This window comes from Oncorhynchus clarkii, chromosome 3, assembly GCF_045791955.1.
Source record: "Oncorhynchus clarkii lewisi isolate Uvic-CL-2024 chromosome 3, UVic_Ocla_1.0, whole genome shotgun sequence".
NCBI classification, from domain to species: Eukaryota; Metazoa; Chordata; class Actinopteri; order Salmoniformes; family Salmonidae; genus Oncorhynchus; species Oncorhynchus clarkii.
This window is the reverse complement of record NC_092149.1, coordinates 70,998,424-71,012,330: the sequence shown is the minus strand read 5'-3', so window position 1 is coordinate 71,012,330 and position 13,907 is coordinate 70,998,424. Positions and strand designations below refer to the sequence as shown.

At 44.6% G+C, this 13,907-nt stretch overlaps 1 protein-coding gene across 2 annotated transcripts in view; it reads left to right on the top strand.

Annotated features, from left to right (window-relative positions):
* The window catches only part of LOC139403093 (mannosyl-oligosaccharide 1,2-alpha-mannosidase IB), a 105,523-nt gene that overhangs the window by 42,962 nt on the left and 48,654 nt on the right, over window positions 1–13,907 (top strand). For both annotated transcript variants that reach the window (XM_071146802.1, XM_071146811.1), the window contains exon 5: window positions 3,505–3,601. In XM_071146802.1, coding sequence (XP_071002903.1) covers window positions 3,505–3,601 — 97 coding nt within the window. The remainder of the gene's footprint in view (window positions 1–3,504; window positions 3,602–13,907) is intronic.

The following is a 13,907-nucleotide window of genomic DNA, read 5'->3' as shown; positions in this document are numbered from 1 at the left end:
AATATTGCTGAGTACTAAGCTGATTGTCACCGAAAGCTGTTCATTCATTTCATCTCCCCCACCTCGTGTCTATCCCAGTCAAGATCATCTTTGCTCAAGCCTCGAACCGACTTTGTGTGAATGACGTCAGTGGTCTTAAATAGACAGCACACACTTTTATAAAATAAGTCATTGCTTCATCTTTGCAAATGTTGTTTACCTTTACAATAAAATAAGTCCCGAATGGAAGGTAAGCAGATTTGTTTTTCATCTGTAGCCTCGTGGAATAAGCTAATAACTCAATGCATGCACACACTACTATTGAATTTGCATTCTCCTGTATTGTGAATAGGCCTTGATTTTACCCAGTTTATCAATAGAGATTTACCATTCAAATAAATAAGTTATGTATACTAAATATAAACGCAACATCCAACAATTTCAAAGATTTTGCTGAGTGACTGTTCATATAAGGAAATCAGTCAATTGAAATAAATTAGGCCCTAACCTATGGATTTCACATGACTAGGCGGGCACAGCCATGGGTGGGATTGGTATGGGCACAGGCCCACCGAATTGGGAGCCAGGCCGACCCACTGGGGAGCCAGGCCCACAAAAGGGCTTTATTACAGACAGATACTCCTCAGCACAGATTCACAGGTGAAGAAGCTGGATGTGGAGGTCCTGGGCTGGCGCAGTTACGCGTGGTCTGATGTTGTTGAACATACTGCCAAATTCTCTGGCAACAGCTCTGGTGGACATTCCTGCAGTCAACATGCCAATTGCATGCTCCCTCAACGTGACATCTGTGTCATTGTGTTGTGAGACAAGTGCACATTTCAAAGTGGCCTTATATTGTCCCTGACACAAGGTCCACCTGCGTAATGATCATGCTCTCTAATCAGCTTGTTGATATGCCACACCTGTCAGGTGGATGGATTATCATGACAAAGGTCAAATGCTCGCTAACAGTGATATTTCTGGGATCTTTTATTTCAGCTCATGAAACATGGGACCAGCACTTTCCATGTATTTTTTAATATTTTTGTTCAGTGTAGTTAGATTTGTTTAAAAAAAATTGTCAAATTGATTGTCTAATTGATTGATTTAATGCATGCATTCAAAAATGCCAAAGGAACTCAAAAGATCAGTCTGGATGAAGTGCCATTATGTGTCTTAGTACCCAGAATCCATCATAGACAAACTCCTCAACTTGGGATAGGGTTAATTATCAGGTATCCTATTGAAATAGTGAGTGCTTAGATTTAGAGGGTCTACATCAGAGGTTAATGGTTCTGTAGGAGGAAGGTATATGGTGTGTATGCAATTAAGCTTGGAATGTACTGAGTGTAGGGAAAGCGATCACATGTGGCAGCATTGATAACGGGAAAGAGCCATGGATTAGTGATGAAGGGGGTCCAGGTCAGGTCACTTTAAGGGAGAAGAAAGTTTATGGCCGTATCACTTAGTTTCCTGCCTAGCAGTAAAGATAATGTTTGTTCAGATATGTAGGAGGAGACAGCATAGGAGAGATGGTTAAATATCAGTGCTTGTGTGAACAATGTCTTTGTCTAATGCAGTTGTATTGACCCTCTGGGAAGAATAAATTTAGTTAGTAGAAGAGAAGAATCCGCAAATGCAACTTAATTTATTATGATATTGTTTAATCCTGATGAGACATAGTTTAAACCTTGTCATACTTAACACAGCTGGGAGCATAGCTAGAACTGTATTATTGCAGAGTGCAGAATCTCCCTCTATTTGCTGATGAGCATTATTCCTCTCGCTCATGTTGTGATTTGTGAATCCCTCAGTACTCCCATGGTCTCCGTGAAGAATCTGAGGCATAGCTAAGCTGGTGAAGAATGTGGACGTGTGAGAGCTGAAACCAGACCGAAACGGAGCCAACCAAAACCTTATCAAATTTAAATACTTGCCCTTGCCACACAAATTAACACATTACTCTCCTGGCCTGCATCCTAAATGGCACCCTTTACGGTGCACTACTTTTGACCTGGGCTCATCCACTATATAGGGAATAGGGAGCCGTGTCTGTATGTCTTCAGTGAACCTGACATTCAATATGTGCTCAGGGAGGTAACCTAACCTGTAGGCGCACCGCACCGTCTGTTGGAACGTACCATACATTCACACATGAAGGGAGAATTTTTCCAATTGGCTATTGGATTTTAGATCCAACTCCGTACTACAGAAGTGACAGTCAATTAATGACTGGGATTTTAGGCTTTTAAGTGAGTTTCATGTTCATGAAATGTCCCATCAGTGTAGAATTTGAATATTCTGTTTTTGTACGTCCTATATTCCTCAACAGATGGGCCAATCATTATTTGATAAACCGGCCAATTGGACATCTACCTGGTCGTCGGGAGCCAATGGTTAAGTGGCTTTGTCCTGGTGTGTAAATGTAATTTATATTTATTCTCCTGCGTGTGGAGATGAAGTGCGTCATGGAACGTCACCAAGCCAAGAACACAAAACGCCCGGGTTTATTGGCTTGGCTCCCTCCCTCGCCCTCGTCTTGCTGTGAGGAGAGGAGAGCTGGCTATGGCTGGTACAGGAGGAAAAGCTGTCCTGGTTTTTAGACTGCTGCCATGACCGGCAGACAGAGAAGGACCAGGTGACGAAATGCTCTCCTATGGGATAGCTGATCCCATCAGACTAGGGTGATTAATAAGACAAAGGGAAATTGGAAGTAGTGAGAATGCAGTAGAGCTTTGGGAAAGCGTGACTCTCTGCCAGTCAGTAGTGTTGTCCTCACAGTTTCCCTTGGATGTGCATCTCGCGTCAGCATCACTGTCTCCAATGTCAAAACTTGTCTCACGATTCTGTCTCTTTCGCTCTTATCCTGCTCACCCTCTTTATTCTCTGTTTATTCTCAGTCCAGCTCTTACGGCTTCTCTTTTAAAGGTTATGTTAAGAATAAAGCAGTGTTTTTATCCACCAAGTCTAGTCAGTGCCTCCAGACAGCCAAGGAAAACAAAGCTTTGAGAGTGAAGTAGCCCCACGGCTACAATTTAACAATGTCTGAAGAGGAGTTACACGGCACGCATAAACACGCATAAACACACATGCACACACACTCACACTGTCGTGTCCTGTCCACCCAGCCTTGTGGTGAGGGAGCTGCTGGGTAGTGACCTAGCAACCGAGTGACAGAACAGACAGGGTTAAGGCCACACCAGGGGCTGGCTGAAGGGGCACAGGGATGTCTCTCTTAGTAGCATCATTGCCCAGAACAGAGGGCTAGGTATTGTGCCGCCCTCTCTCCTGGCAAGGCTGCAATGATGGTGAAAAAAAGATAAAGGATTGTGTGTGTGCATGCTAATCTCTGTTTTTTGTTCTATTATGAGTCATTTATTTGACTGTGATAAGCCTGTTGGAATGGTCTCTTCCACTGGTGGTATTAACTCCACTCCATAGTTCAAGATGTTACTGTTTTTGTGTACCAGCTCATTGTGTACCAGATGTTTTGTCTAAACCAGGCTGCTCGTGTGTATGTTGTAGATGATGAAGCATGCGTGGGACAGCTACAGACAGTACGGATGGGGACACAACGAGCTGAAACCTCTCGCCAAGAAAGGACATTCCACCAATATCTTTGGTAAGTGTCATGTCGCTATTCACTACTACACGTACAGTACACACACACACATTCACATTTCCTGTCCTTATACTCTGGTGTTTGGATGCATCATCCATGACCAGTGGGTCCCACCAAACCCAGTTTCTCACTCCACCAGTTTCTGCCAGGGTTGTTGCTGCTGTTACTGTTCAGCTCTGCAGCTACCTACTGCGGTAAAGCAGGTCAGACAACTGCGGCTCATGTTTTTGCGTGTGTACTGTGTGTGTATGTATGTGTGAGCGCACTCATGCGTGTTCTGTGTGGAAAGTTTTAATATTCAGTGGATCAAATTGTTTATAAGCTCTTGTGGTATTTGATGAGCTGCTGTTAAATGGTAGATGAGCTGCAGTACTGTGGTCTGTCTCCTGGTTCTCTAAATTCCTGTGAAATTCCTTCTATGCTCGCTTTGAGGCAAGCAACACTGAACCATGCATGAGAGAAGCAGCTGTTCCAGACTGTGATCTCGCACTCCATAGCCGATGTGAGTAAGACCTTTAAACAGGGTAACAGGTAACAAGACCGCAGGGACAGATGGCAAAGGGGGATACCTAGTCAGTTGTACAACTGAAATGTGCCTTCCTTGTTTAACCTTTTGCGTGTAGGGGGCAGTATTTTTGTTTTTGGCTAAAAAACGTACCCATTTGAAACTGCCTATTTCTCAGCCCCAGAAACTAGAATATGCATATAATTGTCAGATTAGGATAGAAAAAACTCAAGTTTCCAAAACTGTAAAAATATTGTCTGAGTATAACAGAACTGATATTGCAGGCGAAAGCCTGAGGAAAATCCAATCAGGAAGTGCCTCTTATTTTGAAACCTCTCTGTTCCTATGCATGCCTATCCTCCATTTGAAGGGATATCAACCAGATTTATTTTTCTATGGCTTCCCTAAGGTGTCAACAGTCTTTAGACATAGTTTCAGGATTTTATTTTGAAAAATGAGCGTGAAAGATCACATTGCGAAAGTGGATAGGTGGGGGCTCTGAGTGAGTTTTGCGCAACTGAGTAAAGCGGCCATTGTTTCTCCCGCTGTTATTGAATAACCTACACACCCGGTTGACATATTATCGAATATATATTTTAAAAACAACCTGAGGATTGATTATTAAAAACTTTTTACATGTTTCTGTGGACATTATGGATACTATTTGGAATATACGTCTGTGTTGTCGTGACCGCTCTTTCCTGTGGATTTCTGAACATAATGCGACAAACAAACTGAGGTATTTTGGGTATAAAAATAATCTTTATGGAACAAAAGGAACATTTGTTGTGTAACTGGGAGTCTCGTGAGTGAAAACATCCAAAGGTAAATGATTAATTTGATTGCTTTTCTGGTTTTCGTGACCTAGCTACTTAATGTGCTATCGATAAACTTACACAAACGCTTGGATTGCTTTCTCTGTAAAGTATTATTTCAAAATCTGAGACGACAGGTGGATTAACAAAAGGCTAAGCTGTGTTTTGCAATATTGCACTTGTGATTTCATGAATATTTTTTTTGTAATATTATTTGACTGTGGCGCTATGCTATTCAGCGGTTGCTGATGACAATTATCCCGCCCTCGGGATGGGTAGCGTCAACAAGTTAACCCAACCCCTCTGAAACATTGATGACCATGACGAATACTCAAAGCATACACTGACCAGCTGGCAGGTGTCTTCACTGACATTTTCAACCTTTCCCTGACCCAGTCTGTAATACCTACATGTTTCAAGCAGACCACCATATTCCCTGTGACAAAGAACAACAAGGTAACCTGTCTAAATCACAATCTCCCCATAGCACTCACATCTGTAGCCATGAAATGCTTTGAAATACTGGTCATGGCTCACATCAACACCATCGTAGACACCCTGGAACCACTCCAATTCGTATACCGCCCCAACAGATCCACAGATAATGCAACCTCTATTGTACTCCACACTGTCCTCTCCAACCTGAACAAGAGGAACACCTATGTGAGAATGCTGTGACTATACCTCAGCGTTCAACACCATAGTGCCCTCAAAGCTCATCACTAAGCTAATGATCCTGGGACTAAACACCTTCCTCTGCAACTGGATCCTGCTTGGCATCCGACCGCAAGGTGCTACAGAGGGCAGTGTGTACAGCCCAGTACATCACTGGAGTTGAGCTCTCTGCCATCCAGGACCTCTATAGTATGCGGTGTCAGAGGAAGGCCCTAAAAATTGTCACTCCAGCCACCCAAGTCATAACTGTTTGCTCTTCTGCCGCACGGCACGTAGTACCGATGCACCAAGTCTGGAACCAACAGGACCCTGAACAGCTTCTATCCCCCAAGCCGTGAGACTGCTAAATAATTAGTCTGGGTAGCTATGGGTTAAAGACCCTGAACAGTCGTTCTGAAAACTACTTTTTCTCTCATGGCTAACTACCAGCAAGTTTGAAAAGATTGGCTGAGTCGCCTGGACTGACAGCTCTTTCGAATGACTATGTTAAGCAACTTGGATGCAGTGCTGCAGTAAAATCATCTCAATGAAATTTGGTGATTCACAAAGCAACTCTAACAGCATTGAAATTGCATCAATGATATTGAATAATTTTAATACATTTCCCGTTTGGCATGTCTCTTGTGATGCAGTTCAATGCAGCACTGACAGATGTTGACTTGACAACTGCGTCAGATTTCAATGCCCCCCCGCCTTTGTTCCATGCTAGCTGAGGGCCTAGCTAGACAGTAACTAATTAACACCAGACAGATGAAAGGGGAAACAAGTATTTTTGCCATAGATTAATTAGGTAAACTTGTAATTATATTTGCTGACACCCTACGGTAAAATCTTGGCACCAGTAGAGTAGCACTGCCCTCTGCAAATACACCTTCTCCGATGTTGGTAACAAGGCGGTACTTATTTAAATTAGATAAAAGAATATGTTACCATTGGTGTATTAATCCCCTAGAGTCGATTAACGCACCGGTGCGTGAACCTAACTAACATACTACAAAAGTCTTAATTTTTTACATTTTTTAAATCAGTTTAATCTAGAGCTGTTTTTTTGCATTGGATGTGTCTCAATCCACCGCTGTCGCACTTCTGCATCTGCAGTGCAAGGTGGCAGAGCTAGAGTGGTGTTTGTCAGACCATGTTTGTCAGACCATGAGACATCCCGTCTTCTCACAAACATCTGTGGCGTCCGAATGGTGTCCCCCCTTTCTATATTCTATTACTTGGGTGGCTGGAGTCTGACATTTTTTAGGGCCTCATCAATCTACACACAATACAACATAATGAGAAAGCGAAAACGGGTATTAAAAATAAAATATATACCTTATTTACATAAGTACTCAGACCCTTTGCTATGAGACTCGAAATTGAGCTCAGGTGTGCATCCTGTTTACATTGATCATCTTTGATGTTTTTACAACTTGATTTGACTGCACCTGTGGTAAATTCAATTGATTGGACATGATTTGGAAAGGCGCACACTTGTCTATATAAAGTCCCACAGTTGACAGTGCATGTCAATTTAAAAACCAAGCTATGACTTCGAATGAATTATCCGGAGAGCTTTGATAGGATTGTGTCGAGGCACAGATCTGGGGAAGGGTACCAAAAAATGTCTTCAGAATTTAAGGTCTCCAAGAACACTGTGGCCTCCATTCTTAAATGGACGAAGTTCGGAACCACTTCTTAATAGAGCTGTCCGCCCAGCCAAACTGAGCAATCGGGGGAGAAGGGACTTGGTCAGGGAGGTGACCAAGAACCCGATGGTCACTCTGACAGAGCTCCAAAATTCCTCTGTGGAGATGGATGAACCTTCCAGAACGACAACCATCTCTGCAATACTCCACCAAATTAGGCCTTCATGGTAGTGGTCAGAAGGAAGCCACTCCTCAGTAAAAGGCGCATGACAGCCCGCTTGGATTTTGCCAAAAGGCACCTAAGATTCTCTGGTCTGATGAAACCAAGATTGAACTCTTTGGCCTGCATCCCAAGTGTCACGTCTGGAGGAAACCTGGCACCATCCCTACGGTGAAGCATGGTGGTGGTGGCAGCATTATGCTGTGGGGTTGTTTTTCAGCGGCAGGGACTGGGAAACTAGTCAGGATCAAGGTAAAGATGAACGGAGAAAAGTACCGATATCCTTGATGAAAACCTGCTCAGGACCTCAGACTGGGGCGAAGGTTTTACCTTGAACCAGATCAAACATCTCTGGAGTGACCTAAAAATAGCTGTGCAGCAACTCTCCCCAACCATGCTGACAGAGCTTGAGCTATCTGCCGAGAAGAATGGGACAAACTACAGGTGTGCCATTGTAGCGTCATATCCAAGCAGACTCTAGGTTGTAATTGCTGCCAAAAGTTATTCCCGAGTGCTCCCAAGTGGAGCAGTGGTCTCAGGCACTGCATCTCAGTGCAAGAGGCATCTCTACAGTCCCTGGTTTCATTCCAGGTTGTATCACATCGGCCGTGATTGGGAGTTCACAATTGGCCCAGCGTTGTCCAGGTAGGACATTGTAAATAAGAATTTGTTCTTTACTGACCTGCCTAGTTAAATAAAGGTTGTATTTAACTTTTTTGTTAAGTACTGAGTAAAGGGTCTGAATACCTAAGTAAATTATATATACACTGCTCCAAAAAATAAAGGGAACACTTAAACAACACAATGTAACTCCAAGTCAATCACACTTCTGTGGAATCAAACTGTCCACTTAGGAAGCAACACTGATTGACAATAAATTTCACATGCTGTTGTGCAAATGGAATAGACAACAGGTGGAAATTATAGGCATTTAGCAAGACACCCCCAATAAAGGAGTGGTTCTGCAGGGGGGGACCACAGACCACTTCTCAGTTCCTATGCTTCCTGGCTGATGTTTTGGTCACTTTTGAATGCTGGCGGTGCTTTCACTCTAGTGGTAGCATGAGACGGAGTCTACAACCCACACAAGTGGCTCAGGTAGTGCAGCTCATCCAGGATGGCACATCAATGCGAGCTGTGGCAAGAAGGTTTGCTTTGTCTGTCAGCGTAGTGTCCAGAGCATGGAGGTGCTACCAGGAGACAGGCCAGTACATCAGGAGACGTGGAGGAGGCCGTAGGAGGGAAACAACCCAGCAGCAGGACCGTTACCTCCGCCTTTGTGCAAGGAGGAGAAGGAGGAGCACTGCCAGAGCCCAGCAAAATGACCTCCAGCAGGCCACAAATGGGCATGTGTCTGCTCAAACGGTCAGAAACAGACTTCATGAGGGTGGTATGAGGGCCCGACGTCCACAGGTGGGGGTTGTGCTTACAGCCCAACACCGTGCAGGACGTTTGGCATTTGCCAGAGAACACCAAGGTTGGCAAATTCGCCACTGGCGCCCTGTGCTCTTCACAGATGAAAGCAGGTTCACACTGAGCACATCTGACAGTCTGGAGACGCCGTGGAGAACATTCTGCTGCATGCAACATCCTCCAGCATGTGGTTTAACCTACTTGTGGGTGGTTAACTGACTTCTTTTAGCAGCAGTGTCATCCCTCTGTGGTCAGTCCATAGTCATATCCCTCACTGTCTGGCCCACTCACATAACGGGATCATAGTCTGTCAGTCCCATCGACCTGAGCATGGATTCGGTTGGAAAGCGTTTGACCTGTAATTGTGGTCATCCATCGGTCACAGAGAGCAGAGCGGCGAAAGAAGGTCGTTCTGTCTACTGTGGAACGGTGGAGAGCAGACTGACAAGGCTCTGATCTTTAAACACACTGACGGACTCTCTGGTGTTTACAGGAAACTGCTCTCTGGGGAGCACAGGGTCGGGTTACATTGATCCGCACTGTAAACTGGACTGAAAGCCACACCACTGGCCAAGCAGTCCCACGGCAGGGCCAGGCTAGGCAGATAATACACACAATGTAATAACCACCTCAGGTTTATCAACATTAACGGCATTGATGTGGTCGGATAAAGAATTATATTTTTTTAATAAAGTAACATTTATGGTGACATTTGACTCCAATTGGATTGGGAGTGTTTTCAGTGCACTTAGGATCTCCTAGCTCATCTATGCAGTCCTTATGCAGTGTTTTTGTAAAAGCTTGTCTGCTTGCATTGCCTGGATGTTGATGGTTCTATGACCAAGCCCAGGAGATCCCACTCCTGAGGATATTATGCAACCAGGGCTGGATCTCATTCCAATAAGTTGCTCCCTCCCTTCGCTCTTATTTCACTTCCCTTTACAAATAGGCTGATGCATAGTGACGTCACAAAGAACGGTACTCTTGGTATGCACTGTCTAAAGGCCTGCTGAATTGTGGGATAGGATGAGAAATGAGACATGACATGGACACCTGCCTGTCCTTCCTACAACCCCAGACAGCATAGCAGGGCTCACTTTGTATTACCCTCACACAGTAGAATCCAGGTTGTCTTCCAGAAAGGATCTCTCCCTCCAGCCCCACCCTCTGGCTCCCTACTCTGCTCAGCTCAGAGAGCAGTTGCCATAGCGATTAAACTGGCAGCTGAGTTCAGGTTTGTTTGGACGCCTGGTCTTCCCCAGAGAGGCAGAGGCGAAGCGAGAGGAATAACTGGGCCCAAAATCTGTCTTCTCCAGCAGGTTGCGTTTTTTTTTTCTTTTTTTCGCTCACCAAGCAAGGAATTTTTGTATGGAGGTTAATGAGCAAGTGTAAAATTTGATTAACAAAAAAATCGAATGGCTTATTTGCTCAAATAGAAGTTTCGTAATGCTTACGAGTGCACTGATATAAATAGGTCACGTGACATCCCAGCAAGTTTGAGAATAAACACTTTTTATGTTGGAGTTGTGCCCGCTATTACACTCGTTTCTGCCCTCTCATTGCCTAGAATGGTCCCACCGGATCTTGCCTCTTCCCGACTGCCTTCCATTTTTTAAAGGAATGCCTTTTCATTGTTAGAGCGACCAATGAAGTATCTGGTCAATGTAATGGATTATCTGTGTCGTCCCTTATCTGTGTCGTTTCTCTGTAATACACTACAAACCTGCTAGCCTAGCTGTTAGCACTTTGCTTTCCACTCAACAGTCCTGTAGGGGGAATTAATTGATTAGGTAATAAGATTAGTTGTTATTACAGATTTATTAGATAGGATCATACATTTGGAGCCATCCCGTGGTCCACAGCTCCTCTTCCTCCTTCAGTTTGCAGGCCGTTAGTTAGTTAGTCAGTTGGTTGTTTTTTACATGTAGGTCATGTCTTCATATGGTCGTTTCCCAGGGCAGAATAGCACATTGGAGCATTCTGGGAAGGGCTGTGAAATGGCGCCATGGCAACGCGCCCGTGGGAGAGTTATGATTAACGCACGTTGGGCAGAGGAGAGGAGATGTGGAGAAACCTAGCAGTGGATGTCTGATAATGGGATGAAGAACCAAATAGGATCATTCAGAACCCAGATGTCTGAGACTCACTGAGAGAATACACATACCATCTCTGTCCAGAGGGTAGGGTGAGGAGAGAAAAAGAGGGATAGAGAAGAGGGAGGTGCTGAGTTAAAGGAGTTGAGGGGAGATGGAGAGAAACATGAAGGGGAAGATGAGGAGAGAGCAATGTGCAGGGAATATGCAGTGAAATGAGGCTGGAGGAGAGGGAGGTGTGCATGTCAGTTTGTGTTCACTGGTGACAAGATCAGAGTAGAATTCACAAGTGGTAATGTATGGAACACCTTTTGAAAATATACAGGGAGGGTTCATAAGAAGCAACCTGAGAAAATAATGCACTCCAGTTAGGTCCAAAGCAAGGATGGTTGAGGGAGGGATCACAGAGCAACATAGGATGTAATACCACTTTGGCGTTCTAAATGATTCCTTCAGTGGCTCTAAACATGAGCAGCTATAGAAAGCAGTGTTTTTGCAGGCATTAACTACGCAATGGCTCATTCAAAGCCAATGGGGTAATAAATGTATCTGTATTTAAATTAATGCCAAAAAGGTCTGTGGTAAACACAACCTTCATCAGCTAATTTCACTTTTTGTGAATTTTAAAGCATTTTATCTCATTGAACAAAACATGTAAGGTCGCCTAAGCCTGTGTTTACCTCAGACCTTATTTTCGGCGTTTATCCCAAAACCCCATTCTTTCCCCCATATGAATGGCTGAATGAACCAGAGGTAACTAATTTCTGTTTTTTAGGACTATAAGCTGAGGAGCTCTATTATGACAGATGGATTCCTCCAATCACACCTCGGGGGATGTGGGATTGACGAGACTAAGTCCCTCCCCCAGGGTTATATTCTCATCTCTCCTCAATATTTATAAGCTCATTATAATATTCCCATTCCCTTTAGCCCCCCTGTCGGAGCTCTGATAACATCTCCAATTACACACATACTCTTCTGCTGGTTGTCGAACTGTGCTCCCCGGGTGGCTAATATCCTCCTAATGAACAGTCATTTCCTTGTTGGACGACCATGTTGGTGAGAGAGCGAGGGAGCTTGTCGCTGCTCTTGTGGGAAATGATACAGCAGTGGCGACGTTAGTCTTAAAGCTTCCCAGGACGGCTGTGCTGTGGGATCACTGGGATGGATGCTTTAACTGTGGTAGTGGATGAATCCTGAGTGGGGAGGGATGATGTGGTGGTGATGACTTTAATGACAGATGGAGGGGCCAGAGATACTGATTTCAGCTTGAGGGAGTGTGGGAGAAAGAAAGATGGAGAGATGAGTAAGGAGAGATGAGGCTCAGCCTGGTGAGTCAGGTTATCTCGTTTTCTCTAAGTGCTGAGAAACTCCCCAGTCAATACCAGACACTCTGAAATGAGCGAACACCTCCAATAAGCCAGCACAACATCTCTAGTCTCCAGTGTTTGTTTGTTTGCATATTTGTGTTTGTGATATTTCTTATCAATCCATATGCATTAGTGCAGCAGTGCACAGTAGTGAGTACTGTGCCAGTAGTAAACACCTCTCTGTTTGGCACGTATGTTCTGTACCGTACAGTGTGTTTCTAGGGGTGTGTGTTACATGGGCTCTATCCTTGGTGTAGTCTAAATCCTCCTGGCCCTCAGAGAGGATGTTTAGGGAGGAATTGTTGCATGTCGCCTTTTTATAGTATTTATTTATTTCTCTCAGTGCTGAAGTTGAGGTTGGCCTGGACCTGCTAGCAGTGTTAGAGACCCGGTGAGATGAGAGACTGTGTCCAAACTGGCCCACTAGTCCCTATATAGCGCACTACTGGTTTGCCCAATGGGCTCTGGTCAAAAGTAGTACACTATATAGGGGCTAGGGAACAATTGCAGAGACTGAAGCTAGCTCCGGGTCCCTCCCAACAGGATGTTGTCACATTTCCCTCTCAGCTGCTCCAACTCTCCCCTTTACCCATATTCCCAGCGTTACACTCTGATTCAACTTTTAACAGGCAGGCTGGTGCCAAATTGGACGGCAGGCAGGAAAGCAAACTGATTTTCCCTCTTCTGAGTCTGTTCGGAATGCGTATAAGCCCCTCAAACACGAGGAAAAAGGGATAAGGAGAAAGTTAGAACTCTTTTGAACAATCCACTTTAATGACAGCCTAAAAAGGAGCACAAAATGAGCTCCCCCTTTTGTTTGACAAAACATCACATTTATGACAAGAGAAACTGTTCGGAGTAACGCTATTGAATGGGCCACTCAGGAGCCAGTTCCTCAACTCTGCAGCTCTGGGGTCGTTAACATCTTCTTCTATAAATATTTGTACTAATGACTGGAAGGGGGAACGCTTAATAATGGTACAGGACGTCACGTTGAGAAGACCCATCATGCAGAGTGAGACCATTGGGAGGAGGAAGGAAGAACATCTGCTGCTCACCACAGTGTAGGTGTCCCTAAAACGAGGCCTCGCTCACATTCACTGCTCCAGAATTTCATCAAAGTGGTATAGCTCAGTAAATATTCATCAGGCCGTATATAGTGACTGGCAGGTCCCACAGCCCACAGCCTCATCACACAGTCCCTCTGGAGATGGGCCATGGAAGGGAGCGGAAGATTGAGAGGGAGAGATGGAGGAGAGAGAAATATGGAAAGATGGAGACATTGAGAAGAGACGAGCTCAAAATTTCACCATAGAAATCAAAAAGCCTAGCTGTTTTAGGCAGGCGCCAACCGAGTTAGGAAGGGGGAGCACCTCTCCTTTGTAATGAAAGGAATGTTGGTAGGTCGGAGATAATGTTCTCCTGAATTCTGAGTGGTTGCATCTTCTATAGGTTTAGTTATCACCCAGGCTAGAAGCCTACGCTGAGAGACTGGATGTGAGAATGGATGTTCTCCGGGTGTGAAAAGTCTGTCAGCAGCTGCGCACATGCACACTTCCATCCTCTCACACACACACACGT